The sequence below is a fragment of the Arachis hypogaea genome, chromosome 16, assembly GCF_003086295.3.
Source record: "Arachis hypogaea cultivar Tifrunner chromosome 16, arahy.Tifrunner.gnm2.J5K5, whole genome shotgun sequence".
NCBI lineage: Eukaryota > Viridiplantae > Streptophyta > Magnoliopsida > Fabales > Fabaceae > Arachis > Arachis hypogaea.
Genome location: NC_092051.1, coordinates 140,379,331 through 140,394,611, shown reverse-complemented (window position 1 = coordinate 140,394,611; position 15,281 = coordinate 140,379,331). Strand labels below are relative to the sequence as shown.

The 15,281-nt window shown below is 34.9% G+C and overlaps 3 protein-coding genes across 4 annotated transcripts; 1 reads left to right on the top strand and 2 right to left on the bottom strand.

The window, feature by feature from the left end:
* Positions 1 to 1,326: 1,326 nt before the first annotated feature.
* Positions 1,327 to 4,194, top strand: LOC112755345 (rust resistance kinase Lr10). Its single transcript, XM_029294092.2, is given in 3 exon segments — positions 1,327 to 2,016; positions 2,018 to 2,145; positions 2,878 to 4,194. Coding segments are annotated over 3 exon segments (1,809 nt in total). The 5' UTR covers positions 1,327 to 1,456; the 3' UTR covers positions 3,999 to 4,194.
* A 204-nt stretch (positions 4,195 to 4,398) lies between these two features.
* LOC112755344 (rust resistance kinase Lr10) lies at positions 4,399 to 11,804 on the bottom strand. 2 transcript variants are annotated; one of them, XM_025803377.3, is made up of 6 exons: positions 11,335 to 11,804; positions 8,528 to 9,979; positions 7,916 to 8,412; positions 6,989 to 7,021; positions 6,705 to 6,728; positions 4,399 to 5,976 (listed from the first exon to the last, which is right to left on the bottom strand). In XM_025803377.3, exons 3-6 carry the CDS (start codon positions 8,202 to 8,204, stop codon positions 4,721 to 4,723), a joined length of 1,602 nt encoding a protein of 533 aa, XP_025659162.1. In that variant the 5' UTR covers positions 8,205 to 8,412; positions 8,528 to 9,979; positions 11,335 to 11,804; the 3' UTR covers positions 4,399 to 4,720. The 2 variants fall into 2 exon arrangements, with proteins under 2 accessions (XP_025659162.1, XP_072077437.1); XM_072221336.1 differs by lacking the exon at positions 11,335 to 11,804 and having other exon boundaries at positions 7,916 to 9,134.
* A 178-nt stretch (positions 11,805 to 11,982) lies between these two features.
* LOC112755346 (uncharacterized) lies at positions 11,983 to 12,707 on the bottom strand. The gene has a single exon (XM_025803378.3). The coding sequence runs from the start codon at positions 12,580 to 12,582 to the stop codon at positions 12,220 to 12,222; it is 363 nt and encodes a 120-aa protein (XP_025659163.1). The 5' UTR covers positions 12,583 to 12,707; the 3' UTR covers positions 11,983 to 12,219.
* Between the last annotated feature and the right edge of the window lie 2,574 nt (positions 12,708 to 15,281).

Sequence of the window (15,281 nt, the reverse complement as noted above, 5' to 3'; positions counted from 1 at the left end):
TTCACCAAATCAGCCGCTACGAAGTCGGTACTCACCACGACTTGCTCTAAAGAAGTCGGGAAGAAGGGTTAGCTGGCAGATAAGCACTCATTTAAATGAGTAACTGCCCCTAGAATCTCTCTAACCACTTCCACGAGCCATATCTTAACCTCCCTAAGATAAAGGGACGGTTAACACCCTAAAAAAGCGGCACTACTCTAACGGTGGTTATTGGTTCACCACTATACATACACTGACACTTCTCAGGTATCTCTAAGTCCCAATACTCTCTAGACCTGCTCACCCTCTTGCTGACTTAGGCATTGGAGTGTCTTTGCAGGTACCACCCCCCATTCTTTCACGCGCACAAGCCGGACGGAAGTCCCTGAGTTGCAGATCCACTTGCAAGCCTCCTCCTTCATACGTTTGGGCCAACCAACGCCATCCAACCCATTAATCTCCGGTTACCTACAGTAACACATACCTTATAAAAAAATAAAATAAAAATACATGCCTTATGGCTAATGCACCACCGGCAGAGAAGAGAGAAACCGGAAAAGAAGCACGGTGCCGACAACGATGACAAGGACGATTGGACGATCGGACCGGCAAAATGAGGACGACGACGATAGACACATAGCGGCATAGGACAGGAGGCGACGAGCCAAGATACTCAAGGGCCACCGAGACGATGACTCTGAGTAGCAGTAATCGACAATGTCGCACCGTTCAATAGAATTGGCGCTGGCTGTGGTCGGGTGGTGCGAGAGCGAGACTACGAGTTCGGTGAGAATGACAAGGGTTGAACGGGTCTCTTTCTTGTCTTGGAATTTGGGAAAAGGGAATAGGTTTGGTGTGGAAACTGAAAAGCTTCGAGCTAGGGTTTCAGATTTTCGGTTCAGATTTTTTTTTTTAAATAATCAAAACACTGCCGTTTCACTTAAGAAAAAACAAAAAACTAGAGTTCGAACTGATCCAAAATTTTTCAAATCCACCAGTTTGTCCGTTTTTATCAAACCCGATCGATTCAAATCGGATCTCGTTGGTTCTCTTCCTTGTCCATTTAGCTAGCTCACTCGGATCAATTTTGTTACCAATTCACCGTATTTTTAGTCCGACTAGACCGGTCGGTCTGATTTTGATAACAATCTCTAAAACAATGACCAAGTATTTACTCTAAAAGATATTTCAATACCAAGCACAATCATGGTGAATTGGTGATAACTCATAAGTCAAAATATCCCCATTTCGGGGAATGACTGGACCCAGGAACACAAGGCCGCCACAAATGACCAAGACTTAAAAAAGTGAACGGAAATTAGTACCCAAAAAGGGAAAAAAATAAAAATTAAAATAAGTGGCAAGTTGCTGTTGCTTGTTGCCATGGGATGCCTGCCTGATCTATCTTTAAACAAAAAATGCATGACAACCAACATCTTGAACCTCTGCAAATCCTTTCTATTTCACAACTAACCCAATGTTCCGTTCTCAGAATTTCTCCATTTTGCTGTTGGTTCTTTTTCTGGCGCCAAATTCCGTTACAGTTAACTGCCGATGTACGGACAAATGTGGACGCATCAAGATCCAGTTCCCATTTCATCTCAAAAATAGCAACCTGAATCAAAATGCTACCTATCTACCTGGATTTGAACTCTCATGTAACGATAAACATCAAGCTCTGCTGAAACTTCCAAAGGTTCCATCAGTAAGCTTCTTTGTGAAGCAAATCGATTACAAATCTCAGCAAATTCAGATCTATCACCCAAATAACTGCCTTGCTAGCCAGCTTTTAGCGCTCGGAAATTCGTCAACTTCACCTTTCCGATTCATATCACCATATTACGGCGGCGAAACTAGTTACAGTAATGTCTCTTTCTTTAGTTGCGCTTCGAGTTCTTCCTATTCCTGTCCAATTTTGCAACTAGATTCTAGTAGCTTCATCATTGATCCGGGAATACTATCGTGCACCAAGGTGCGTGATGTTTTATCGGTCCAATGGAGGTTTACGGATGATGATGAGACTAGTTTGTTTCTTGATGGTCGAGCAGTGTGAAGCACAGGGCAAGAAATGCAGACTCAAGAGCGATGGTACGAAAGAGGAAATTGAGTGTTTCGTTTGCAAAACAAACAAGATTTCGACATCCACTCTTGTTCTAATTGTTGCAGGTATGAAGAATCCATACGTGTTGCTTACCACCTAACTTGCTTTCGGTTATTCATTGTTCTCAGTTAGAAATATTCACGGTGAAAATAGTAAGGTCTTTGACACCTAATACTATTCATATTTTTATAGTAAAAGAGAACTTTGATTAGAGAAATAAAAGTTTCAGGTTATCAATGACCTCAATGTAGCCATGTAGGTGGCTTCCAAAACTTTGTAATATTGAAAATTAGTAGTACTTGCAGCAGCTATAAAGAATAAGTCACTTTAACCTGTTGTACAGATTTAGGTTAAGTATTCAAATCATAAAACAAAAATGCTACTGTTTAATTTGTTTTAACTTATATCTTATATTTCAACATGTATTCTATACGACATAAAAATCAGTTACTAAAATTAACCAGTAGTATAAAATACAAATTAAAATACAAAATTCATATTAAAAATGAGTTAAACAACATATGTATTTATTTATACACACATATAATGACTGGTTTTAGTGGTTAATTTTTTTTTACATGTAGTATAGTTTATAAGAAAAATATAAAAATCTTAACTCATTTTTTAGTTATCTTTTTAATTTGCTAAATGAAAATTTTATTTTTTTTATCTTTTTTATATTTTCAAAAATAATGTATATTTACATTCTTACTCATCTAAGGACAATTATGAAGATAAATTAGCACTCTCAATCATTATTCTTAAAATAATGTTAAATTTTTTTTCTCTAATTGAAGGGACAATAATTTGTTTGATGCTTTTGGTCTTGTTGGCCTTTGCAATGTACCATATTTATCGGTACTTTAAGACTAAAGGAGAAGACCAAGACAGGATAGAAAAATTCTTGGAGGATTACAGGGCCATGAAGCCTACAAGATTCACTTACAAAGATATTAAGAGAATCACAAATGGCTTTAAGGAAAGCTTAGGCGAAGGAGCACACGGAGCAGTATTCAAAGGAATGCTCTCCAAAGAAATTCTTGTTGCCGTGAAGGTACTCAACGATACGCAAGGTGATGGCAAGGATTTCATAAATGAAGTGGGAACTATGGGAAAGATTCATCATGTCAATGTTGTTCGCTTGCTCGGATTCTGCGCAGACGGATTCCACCGTGCTCTTGTCTATGATCTGTTTCCGAACGGTTCGTTGCAGAAATTCTTAGCTCCACCGGATAACAGGGATGCTTTCCTTGGTTGGGTGAAGCTTCAGAGAATTGCTCTTGGTGTTGCCAAAGGCCTTGAGTATCTCCATCTTGGTTGTGATCATAGGATACTCCATTTTGACATAAATCCCCATAATGTGTTACTAGATGATCACTTCACTCCAAAAATAACAGATTTTGGCCTTGCAAAGTTGTGTCCGAAAAATCAAAGCACGGTGTCTATGACTGCGGCGAGGGGGACATTGGGCTATATTGCCCCTGAAGTATTCTCAAGAAATTTTGGTAACGTGTCGTACAAGTCTGATATTTATAGCTTTGGAATGTTGCTACTTGAGATGGTTGGAGGAAGAAAGAACACAAATGTGTCTGGTGAGGAAATTTTCCAAGTTTTGTACCCAGAATGGATCCATAATATGCTTGAAGGGAAAGACATCCACATTGATATTGACAATGAGGGAGACATGAAAATTGCCAAGAAACTTGCCATTGTAGGACTTTGGTGCATTCAGTGGAATCCTGTAGATCGTCCATCAATGAAAACTGTGGTACAAATGCTTGAAAGGGAAGGAGACAAGTTAACGGTCCCCCCTACACCGTTTGACTCCACTACCAGCTCAAGTAGAAACAATAATAATGCAGTTGTTTCATCAAGACATCTAAATTTTGAGCTAGAGGTTATTCCTGAGTTAGAGTAAAGGCAATTCACCTCTTGCTAATAAAATGTATTTATATTGGAGACTGATGCAAGATGCAATACATAAAGATTCTTCCCCTCGTTCATATGCTACTTCCACTTGTAATTTTCATAACATGGAATCATGCATGACACGAATCGAAAGCATGTAGCACATTTATCTTGCAAATAAATCATCCTTACTATTTACGTCTTTATGACTCTGTGTAGAGCAATTTTGAACATTCTCTCTTGAATTGCGTCTATATTTTTAGGTGGCCTTGATAAACAGGACCCAACTCCAAAAACAAAATTACACAATCAAACTGGAAAGAAAAACACGCCTAATATCATCCCATCGAAAGAAAATACACATAGAAGGATGAGCCAAAAGATACTTATGAACACCCAATTCAATAGAATGACCCAAACAAGCAAACGCATCAGCAACTCGATTAGTATTATACAATTTGTCTATACAACTTTTATCAGCACTCAAGAAAATATACAACTTTTATGCCTTGAATGTTCTAAAAATTACATCTTCAAAATGATATTCACACCCAAAAAATTATTCTAAAAGATCTAATTGAACGAGATAAACTACACCGTCCTTGGTAACAATACAACAATTATGTTGCCATAAAAAACGAATCTGTGATCTCATCAAACATGGAGAACTCATATCACTGCCATAACATAATCATAATCCTATATGAAATGGATATGCTCTGTTCTAATTAGTTAATCATCATCCTCCATTGAATAGTCAGTTGTGGTTTCACCAAGATAACTAGTACCAGAGGAATTCATGCTCGACGCTTGGTTGGAATTGACCTCCTTAACATATCTAGAAGCTTCATGTGAATAGAAAGAAGGCTTTGGAGGCAATGCAAGACTGCCGTCGTTATCCCCTTCCAGCATCTCTACTACCTTGTTCATCGAAGGACGATCACTAGGCTTTAGCTGTATGCACCAAAGTGCAACTAAGAACATCTTTTTAACTAGGCTCTTTTCCTCCTCTGAGGCATCTTCGATTTCAATCTCACTCTCCTCATAAAGCTGATCATGTATCCAAAATGGGAAGTAAAATTGGCTTGATTCATCGGCATTAGGATTTGAATTCCTCCTCCTACTTGCCATTTCCATCAAAAGCATTCCAAAACTATAGACATCAGCCTTATAAGATACTCCTCCAATGTTTTTGTAGAACAACTCCGGAGCCATGTAGCCTAAAGTTCCTCTTGCTGCAGTCAAAGTGACAGTGCTACCATCCACGGGATATAGCTTTGCAAGTCCAAAATCAGATACCTTTGGGACGAAGTTGTCATCTAAAAGAATATTATGCGGCTTGATATCAAAATGTAGAATTTGCATATCACAACCTTGATGTAAATACGCAATTCCACGAGCCACTCCAAGAGATATTTCATACATCTTCTCGTAACTCAAAGGCACAGTCCCTTCCTTAGCAAAAATGTATTTATCCAATGATCCATTAGGCATGAATTCATACACCAGAGCACGCTTTTTTTTCTCGACACAATATCCAACAAGACGTACCACATTAACATGATGTATTCTTCCAATTGTAGCAACTTCGTTGATGAAGTCTTGGCCATTAGCATTGGGTTCGTTCAACATCTTTACCGCTACATCAGGACCACTACGAAGTTTTCCTTTGTATACTGCCCCAAAGCCACCTTTACCCAATTTCACTTTGAAACCACCACTCATTTTCTTGATTTCTTTGTATTCATACCTTATGGGATTTAGATTGCTGTCTAGCAAAAAATGTTCAATGTTTCCATATATTGACCAATGTCTTCGTCGCCATATGTAGATCAATACTGAAAGTAGAACTGCAACTCCAAGTACGTATCTAGTTACAAGTATTACTGGTATAATATTTCTACCAATGAATATTCCCCCATCAAAATACTCCAGCCCAACTGCGTTGCCCAGGTTTCTTGTGCTGAATGTTATTCTACTTCCTAATCCTGCACCCATAATTGATCATTAGGCAAGGTAACCTTCTTTGAGTTCTTTCACGGGTTAGTTCACAAACATGCATAAGAATCTATGATGCACGAATATTGACACAAACACGAGACATGACACGACATGGGATATGCGGACACACGAATTTAAGAATCTTATAAGACACAGAGACACCACATATATATAAAATATAAAGTTTTTTTTTAAATAAATTGTAATGATATTTTGGTATTTTATTGATATCAAGATATAAATTAATTTTTTAATTATTTTTAATTATATAAAGTATTTAAAATATTTTTTGTTTTTAAAAATTAATAATATATACTATTTCTAAACTCATTTCAAGAATACATGTCAAAAATAAAGTTAAACATATTGACACGTGATGATATTTAAACGTGCTCAAGTGTGTCTGGAGAAGAATTTTTTACTTTTTATTAAGACACAGTTGGACACCGAAAACACGCGTGTCGGACAAGTGTCGATGAGTGTCGTGTCCGAAATGTGTCCGACACACGAACAAGGCAAATCAGAAAAGTGTATGTACTTCATAGATAAGTATATACATTTAAAAAAAAAATTAGATGCCTTCCAATATGTGAGTATGAGTAAACTATTCATGCTAGATTCAATTAATTAACACGAGTTAGACAGCAGAGTTTAACACATCGCCGCTCCTTACTAAATTATGCAAATAAACACTTCAAAATGTAGATAAACTTACCAAATACAATGCCTCTGAGATAAGCTGCAAAAGGAATCAAGAAAAATAGACTTAATACATATATATACTAGGGGAAAAAAAGCAATGATAGACATAATGTGTCTATTATGCTCATTATTATTATACATACGCTAGTGATCCACTAACCATAGTCAATCATCATATTCAGACTTCATTCTTTTCAGTTATACTTCAATTCGTACTTTAAATATATCAACATTTTATTAAATATAGATTAAAAGGATAAAAAATAATAGGAAGAAGGAATATCCTTACGATCTTACCTCGAGCATAACCGATAGCCTGTTCTGCAATTCCTATAATATTCAAAACATCAATAATTTATATCAGCAAATGATAGAAATGATTATATGATTAAAATAAATAAATAAATGCTATATGATAATATGAACCATATTTGATTAGGTCGACTAAGTTGAGACATATTATCTGCTTGTCAATTGATTATAATATTTGTGAATAAAAAATTTAAATGACTTTAACCATTGCCTAACGATGAGCTGATATAATCATAGTGAAACAACAAGTATATACGTAAGATCAAACTATGACAAGCCGTCTCCTATGTCTCCTATCTACTTTCCGTGCGTGTACACGTTATACTGTTATAGACCATGGAAAAACAGGTCAGTTAGTCAAATATGATCAGTTTGTGAAGCTAGTTAATGGAAGAGGATATTTAAGATAATATGATTATAAAATTTTAATATACAAGTCAGACCCCCCAAAAAAGGAAAAAAAAAACCCAATACATTAATTTTTTTAACTGCATTTTTTATACATAAATAGATTGATTTAGTTTTACTCTTTTGGCCATTAAAATAATTTTATTTTCAAATGACTATATAGAATCATTTAAAGTGTAAAAATAATATATCTATATGATTTTGTTTCATCTTAAGAATGGATATAATTTTTTTTTTTACATACAACTTTTTTTTTCCAAGTTATACTACATGGCAAATAGTTTTTTTTTTCTTTGAAAGAAAGAGAATAAAAATGGATCTGATATTATATGTAAGGTAAAATACTATGAGACACTTAAATTAAACTTTAACTTATATAAATGGTTTGCAACTAAAGAAAACACATGTATAACTGAGATATTCCTATTAAAATGAAAATAAATTATTAATTAATTAATATTAATATTAATAATATTTATGAATGAATGAGTGGCGTTCACATACCGCACTTATCGGTTGTATGGTAAGCGTAGTGGCAATAGCGCCTGTCACATTGGACTTCTCCAGTCGAAACATTGACCACCTTGCAATTTGTCTTCTTTCCACACTTCTCCTCGCAAACCGCCGGCAACCAAGAGACGCTAAACCCTTCGCCAACCACCTTCCGGATCTCCTCATAAGACACGTTGTTACTCCCTTCTCCGATCTCCGCCGGAATCTTATCCGTAAGCGTAGCCACCATCAAACTGCACCCAACCTTGATTTCAGTCACACTGTACCATGCTCCCACCATTACATACACATTCCCCAAGTCCAAGGCACTACAACGACTTGCGGTTATATCTACCTTCACGTATGCAGCGCCATCAGTTACTGCATCGGTGCAGTTAAAATACGCTACTCTTGATGGATCGAAAGTGTCTACTGTATCTGGATCGAAATTGTTTAAAGTGAATGGTTGCGATCCAAAATCATCGGGGCCGATGGCGAACTTGAAACTTCTGTCATATAAGAAAGTGCGAGGGATGAATGAACAATTAGCGTTGTCGCTGAGACCCGCATCACTCAACTTGATGCTATAATTCTTGTAATCGATGTGGTGAACGTGGTAGTTACCTGAGAAGAGAGTTAGCACTGTGGCGTTGTTGCTATCGCATTCGAGTTCGTACCTTTTGTTGCCGCAGTGGCTTGGGTCGCCTTTGAGTCGGAATGGGAAAGTTATGTTGCGGATTTGGCCGCAGGAAGAAGGGGGGCATGGCGAGTGGTGCTTCTTGGCGGTGGATGGTTGTAGGAAAAGGAGGATGATTGTGAAAAGGAGTGATACAAATTTTGGTGTGATTGAAGAGCAGGGGAATGGTGCTTGGCTTTGCATTATTGTGTTTGTGTGCTGCTGTTTAGTTTGGTCTTTCCATTTTTGGGAGTTTATAAATAGATAAAATATCATTTCTCAAATATCATATCAGAGTCAAAAACGTTTCGGTCGCTACTGAGCCCCACCACCCCAACTTGCTTCAATTTTACATCAATTATTCATGAGAAAAGGGCAATAATAATAATAATAATAATAATAATAATAATAATAATAATATGGACTGTTGTTATTAATTTTAGAGAATTGGACAAATCTATCTCGACTTTTTAGTCCACCGACATTTCAGTCTCTAAAGATTTAAAAATATATTTAAGTCTCTTATATGTGCATCTGTATCAACCAAGTCAATTCAATACAACGGGAGTCACTTTTAATTTTTCCATTGAGTCTGATAGACACAAATAAATATGAGAAATCAATATGTCTAGATTTTAAAAAGGTCACAAATTTAAAAATATTTTTAAATTCTTGAAAACTTAAAAGATCAAAGCTTTATTTGTCCTTTTCTCTTAATTTTGTAATTATGTGTGTAAAAGATGTCAAAATATATGTTTTGTTAACACTAGATAAATACAAGATAATGGACTGGGACAAATTTGTGAATATTTTAGGCAGTTCCATTGGATGGAATTCTAGCAGAGAGCTCTATCAAATTCTTTGCCTTCTTTGTTAGGGCTTAAAAGGTCAAGGAGGGTTGATCTCGATGCCCAATAAGAAGTTGAAGTGAATCCATCGGAAATCCAACCAAAGGAAATATGCCTATCAAATAAGCATTTAAGAAACTCCATGGAAAAATGAATTGTTGATGGATCATGGATCTGATCAAGGCACAAGCCATGAAAAGATGAAATGTAGTTTCCTTTGAAATTTTCTATCTTTTTAAGCAAGAATAAGAACAATAAAAATAAATAATTCTCATTCTAAAACAGAAAATTAGAACCAGACCATAAGACATGGCTCCGGCATTGTGTCTTAGCACTTACCTTGGTTTTGTAGCTCCTACAACCATGACAATGACAACATTTTCTTCTCAAAGCCATTCAAGAGAATATAGAGGATAGTATAAAATTTGCTTTCACAATTATATATACCATACTCGGCCAAAGAGTACACTAGCTTTAAAATCCATCCACTTTGCCAGTTTTCATGTTCGGTCCAATTTGTTTACTTGACTAGCAACTACTAAATCTTTTTTCCTGTATCAATAATGATATTAATTAAGGACACTGTTTATCTAAACAATGATAAGGAACATTTTCAACAATGAAGCATTATCACGTTTAATATTAATAAACACGGTAACGGTTGAACAGTTCAGTAACAGAAAAACCAAACATATCAACTGGAAAAAGATGTTAAAAAGAAAAATATTACTTCCCCACTTCCCCCGACTCAGGATCAAGGCATCATCTGACCCCTCTCAAAAGGTTTGTCTACAATAGGACAAAGAAACCCCATAACACCAAGGCCACAAGAACCTTTACATTCTATTCGCTACACATGATTAGTAAATTCTGGGAAATTATCTGCTTCAGAAAACCTCTCTAATAATGCTTCATGCCACCTATTTTATGAGAATATCTTCAATTTGAGCTAAAGAATGTTCCCGATATGCATAAAAATGAACACTTCAAAGCGTAAGTCCACACCCAATGATAGAGAGGTGTACTAGAGACTAGAGCTTTAAACGGACTGACTCAGTTTTCAGAGGTGAACCATACTTTTCCTTTGTCTCTCACAGACTCATACTCTTCCTTCCAATAAGTCATGTGAGTATTAGGATCCCCTACCTCCCTAGAGTGAAAACTATTGCACTCAAAAACAAAAAAACCACTATGTTTAATGCATCAGCCACTTGGCTTGGTCATATAGGTTATTCAACCCGCACATATTCAAAGAAATTAGCAGGAAAATTCACAAATACCACTTTAGGTACTTACTCCTTTCTTGTACATTCATAATCAAGTAATGAGAAAACAAAACACCTCCATTCTTCACCCAAAACAATGGAGATCATCAAACATATATATTTACTAGTTTTAGCATTAAGCATCTTTGAGCATTAGGGAGACCTACAGTGAAGAGAGAGCACTAAAGGAATAACTGGCAGTCTTTAGAAAGTCCTCAGATTAAAACTTCTGGGCAACCCTCCATTATAAACCACGGGATAACCCATCACTGATACCAATATAGAACTAGTATCCAAAAGATATTGTTTATTAATGGAACAACGTTCTACAATGATAAAGGGCAAAGTAGCGAGCCTCCTCAAGTCTTCCAACACACTAACAAATGATCAAGGAAACCTAACTAAATCCTTCTTACCTTTATTTATACTCCAACTTCACTAACTAACTAATTGATGGGATTCTAGAAGAGATATTCTACCAAACTCTCAATAAAGTATTACACTGATCAAAATCACTAAACTAGTTTAATCTTCAAATTTAGTTTGGTTTGTTAGAGAGAGACACAAAAATAAAGTAAATAAATTAAAATGAGAGTGCAAGCACCATAAATAAAATATTTAACATGAAAAACTAGCAATTACCTGAAGAGAAAAGGCAAGCCCCAGAATTGTATTGCATAGAAAATAGTTTGCTGCAAAATTGTCTCTGAAGTCTGAACTAAAGTTGAAAGATGCCAAGGTTCATTGTTGGGGCTATTTTCTTCAGCCAAATCACTAGTTGGCAATATTATCCACAAAAAATAGTTGTAGCAGGTTTGGGAAGTTTTAAGGCTCTAGTTTGGAAATATTTCCATCAAAACATTCTTACTTCCCTATATTTACTGCAACAAATGTACCAAGAAGGATCCCTCAGTTGGCGAATTGCTTACAAAATTACAATACTTTCAATTCCAGCATAATCCCTTCTATGCGACAGCTTGCTCTGAATTGATAACTTCTGACCAAATGATAAGGAACGATAAACACCAATTTCACCTTCATATTCGAAAGACATATCATGCACCTTTAAAATGTAACCAGTACCTCAAGATTCGCCGAACCATCTCTTGGCTCTCGTCTTTACCAATCATTAAAAATGACCACAGCAGTAAACAAAAAGAGGAAATAGCACAATATCAATCTTCATCCACAATATTCATCTCAATAGTAAAACCAACAAGACCATCTCAATTATAAATAAAGTTACATGCCTTCTACAGTTGCTAGAAATAAAAATGAGATGTTTCTGCATTGTTAAACCAAATCATCAGTTCATTCAAACCCGTGGAAATTACATAACCATCCTATTGAGAGCAATCACTCAACTGATTCATTAGGGAGAAGAAAATAAAAAATTACATAATCCTCTCTTACAATAAGTATAACATCAGAAGAAGTAAGCAAATCAAGCACAATATCCAACGGAAATGTATTAACTTTATTATGCCTTCATTATTAATATTTTAAAATGGAAAGAAAAAAAAAAGCTCAGAAATCAAAGCATCGACCCTTACGCTCCCAATCGCCGTACCTGGTGGGCTCGGGCCCTTTGGGCCCACCAACCTCACCGGTCTCGTCGTTCACAAGCTCGCCATCTTCATCATCATCGTCGTGTTGTTGTTCTTGTTCTTGTTCTTGTTCTTCGGTTCGCATGCTTTCCTCTTTGTGAGAAAGGCTCGGTGCGTGTTCTTGTTCGGTAACGGTGTTTTCGCGGGGCTGCTGAGTCGAGTAGGAACAGAGGAGGCGCGAAACTGAGTTGGAAATAGAGCGAGTCAGGGGTTCGGATCTGGTGAGGTAAGGTGCAGGGTTTGGTACCGTGGAGAGCAAGCGAGGGAGAGAGGAGGTGGTCATTGTGCTTGTTGTTCGGATGAAGCGAAACCCTGGAAAGTGGAGAGGGAAGAGGAAGACGAACGAGTAATTGCGGTTTGTGAAATGTATTTGTCACCGCACTCGCACTCATGTCGTGTCAAGCTATGAGAATTCCACGAGTACTTGTTTCATTTCGTTTCCATGTGAAAATGCGCCAGTAAAAACCAATAGGAACAGCACGATGAAAACTCACATGAAGCATATATTCTTCGAGAAAGTATAGGAGCCAATGACCTAAATAAAAGTTTAGTATTAGAGATATGATTATTAGTGTTACATTGTCCTATCAAGTTATGTTTTTGGGATGAGTGGTTTCAGGACATGGTATTAGAGTTCTAGATCCGGAATGTCAAGAGTTTGAACCTTGGTGAACTAAAAATTAACTTTTTATAACATGAGATGTTTATTATTCCTGGTATTCGGATGTTTATTCTGGATAGTATAGGTGATATTCATTTTATTCATAAACCAAAGATTTAGCCCATCCCTAGCACTACTCATATTCTTCTTACCAGGAGGATGGAATACTCCAATTTTTTTTCGATAATGGAAAGTTAATAATTAAAAGATGTCAGATAATAATTTAATTAAAATTATTAAATTATTTAATAATTTTTAATTATTAATTTTTTGAATTTTCATTCTTGAAAACAGATAATCTGCCTGGAGAATAATTAAGAAAGAGTGAAAATATATTTATTGAATCTACTCTTTTTTTTATAATTATTTAATGACACAGATAATTATTTAAAGGTAAAAACTCAGGTAAAGTCGACTTCACGCGAAGTTGATATCTGAAAGCCGTTAAATGAATTATTTATTTAACGGCTTTCAGATATCAACTTCGCGTGAAGTCGACTGCACCTGAGTTTCCACCTTATTTAAATCTACTTTATTATACTATCTACTCTTTTTTTTTTAATCTTAATCATATCAATAGACAATAATTATCTGTGTCATTTTGTTAATATATTTATTGGTCTCTTAGGTGTAATTTTCAAATTGTTGTGGTTGAGATTGATCAAATTCTGAGACCCGAAAGTATGTTTATTGTTCGAGACACTGCTAAAGTAATTAATGAGCTTGAGAGCATGGTGAAGTTTATGAATTAGGAGGTTGTATGACTTATACTAAAAAAATGAGGGCTTTTTAGGTGTTCGAAAGTCTACGTAACGGCCTACAGAGGTTGTAACGCTCGAATATGTTGTTTGATTGATAGAATGGATAGGTGAATTTTGAATTATGGCTTAGAAAAATTCTTGTGTAATTGTATTTTAACATTTATCTATGTATCATAGTAGTTAGACATTCATGTATTTAGCTTTTTTCTTTTTTTTTTTTTCATTTGGTTATTGATTTCGATCTCCATTTAGAGGTTGGTATATTTTGTTATAAGATGGTGATATAGATAAAGAAATTTCATCAAATTCTTGAAAATATAGAGGTCCTCGCCTTAGAAGTCAAATAATTAAGATTCTGGACTGTTATATAATAAAGTAGATAGTATTTATGTAATTGAATATTTCTAAAGGAACAATAGATTGGAAACATAGACGAAAAAAGTTAGAAGAATTAATATTATTAGTATAGAAATTGAAAAAAATTATTAAATTATACAATTTAAAAATAAGGCCATTTAAATTTATAGTTAAATTTTTTAATTTATATTTATAATCCAAACTTATCAATAGTTTATAATATGATTTCACAAGTTATAAAATGTGATATTAGTCATTGTTATATATATGAAAAATATGACTCATTTAATATTTAAATATTTTATTTTTTATTAATATTATTATAATAAGATACATGTAATTTTATGAGAATGATATAATGTGGACTTTGGTTATCTAAGAATTGACTAAGTGGCTGGTATAATTCCACGTTACGAACCGACGAATGCTAGCAATTAGAATGATAAAAAAAAAATAGCCAAATAGATGTTCGTAGAGATTAATCGCGATTTGGGACTTAATAGAGATATGTTAAATGTTCATGGGTGGGATTGTGGGAATCTATCCATATGAAATGGATGGGGACGGGGACATAGTTACCCTCTCCATAAGACCTGTTAAAACAACGCGAATATAAAATTACCGATTTTTTCTAATATATATATATATATATATATATATATATATATATATATATATATATATATATATATATATTTGAATTTAGTAACCTTAATTCTTGCCTCTAATTCAAACACTTTTTTTTAGACACATCTTTAGTCTTGATTTTGCATCTCTCTCTAACTCACTTTCTCTGTCTCTTAAATTTGTCACTATACCGCTCAATTTCGTTCCAAAAAATTATGTTATGTAATTTGTTGAAAGATATTTTATATTTTTTTTGAAATGTTATTTATTATAATGAATATATTATGAATTGTGTTGAATTATATTGAATTAATTATTTTATGATTATTATATTATGATTTTTTTTTATTTAAAAGAAAATTAAAAAATATCTATAAATAACTGTGGATATCTGCATTTCTTAAGGGGATAATTAAAGAGGGACTTGCGACGAAAATGGAGAGGGGAGGAGGGTATTTTTTTTAAATAGAAGCAAAGGATAGGAATGAAAGTCTGCCGCGTCCACACGAGCATCTATTACTATCTCTAACTAACAACTGAAATTCAATTTGAGTCGATTTGAGATGGGACACGTGG

What these genes read in the sequence shown, in the direction of transcription:
- LOC112755346 (XM_025803378.3), bottom strand. Translation starts at nt 12,582, where the DNA reads ATGACCACCTCCTCTCTCCCTCGCTTGCTCTCCACGGTACCAAACCCT.
- LOC112755344 (XM_072221336.1), bottom strand. Translation starts at nt 8,855, where the DNA reads ATGATATTTTATCTATTTATAAACTCCCAAAAATGGAAAGACCAAACT. An exon ending in CCATACAACCGATAAGTGCG is followed by an intron (nt 7,022 to 7,915) that starts GTATGTGAACGC and finishes TGAATATTATAG; the next exon opens with GAATTGCAGAACAGGCTATC. An exon ending in TCTCAGAGGCATTGTATTTG is followed by an intron (nt 5,977 to 6,704) that starts GTAAGTTTATCT and finishes TTATGGGTGCAG; the next exon opens with GATTAGGAAGTAGAATAACA.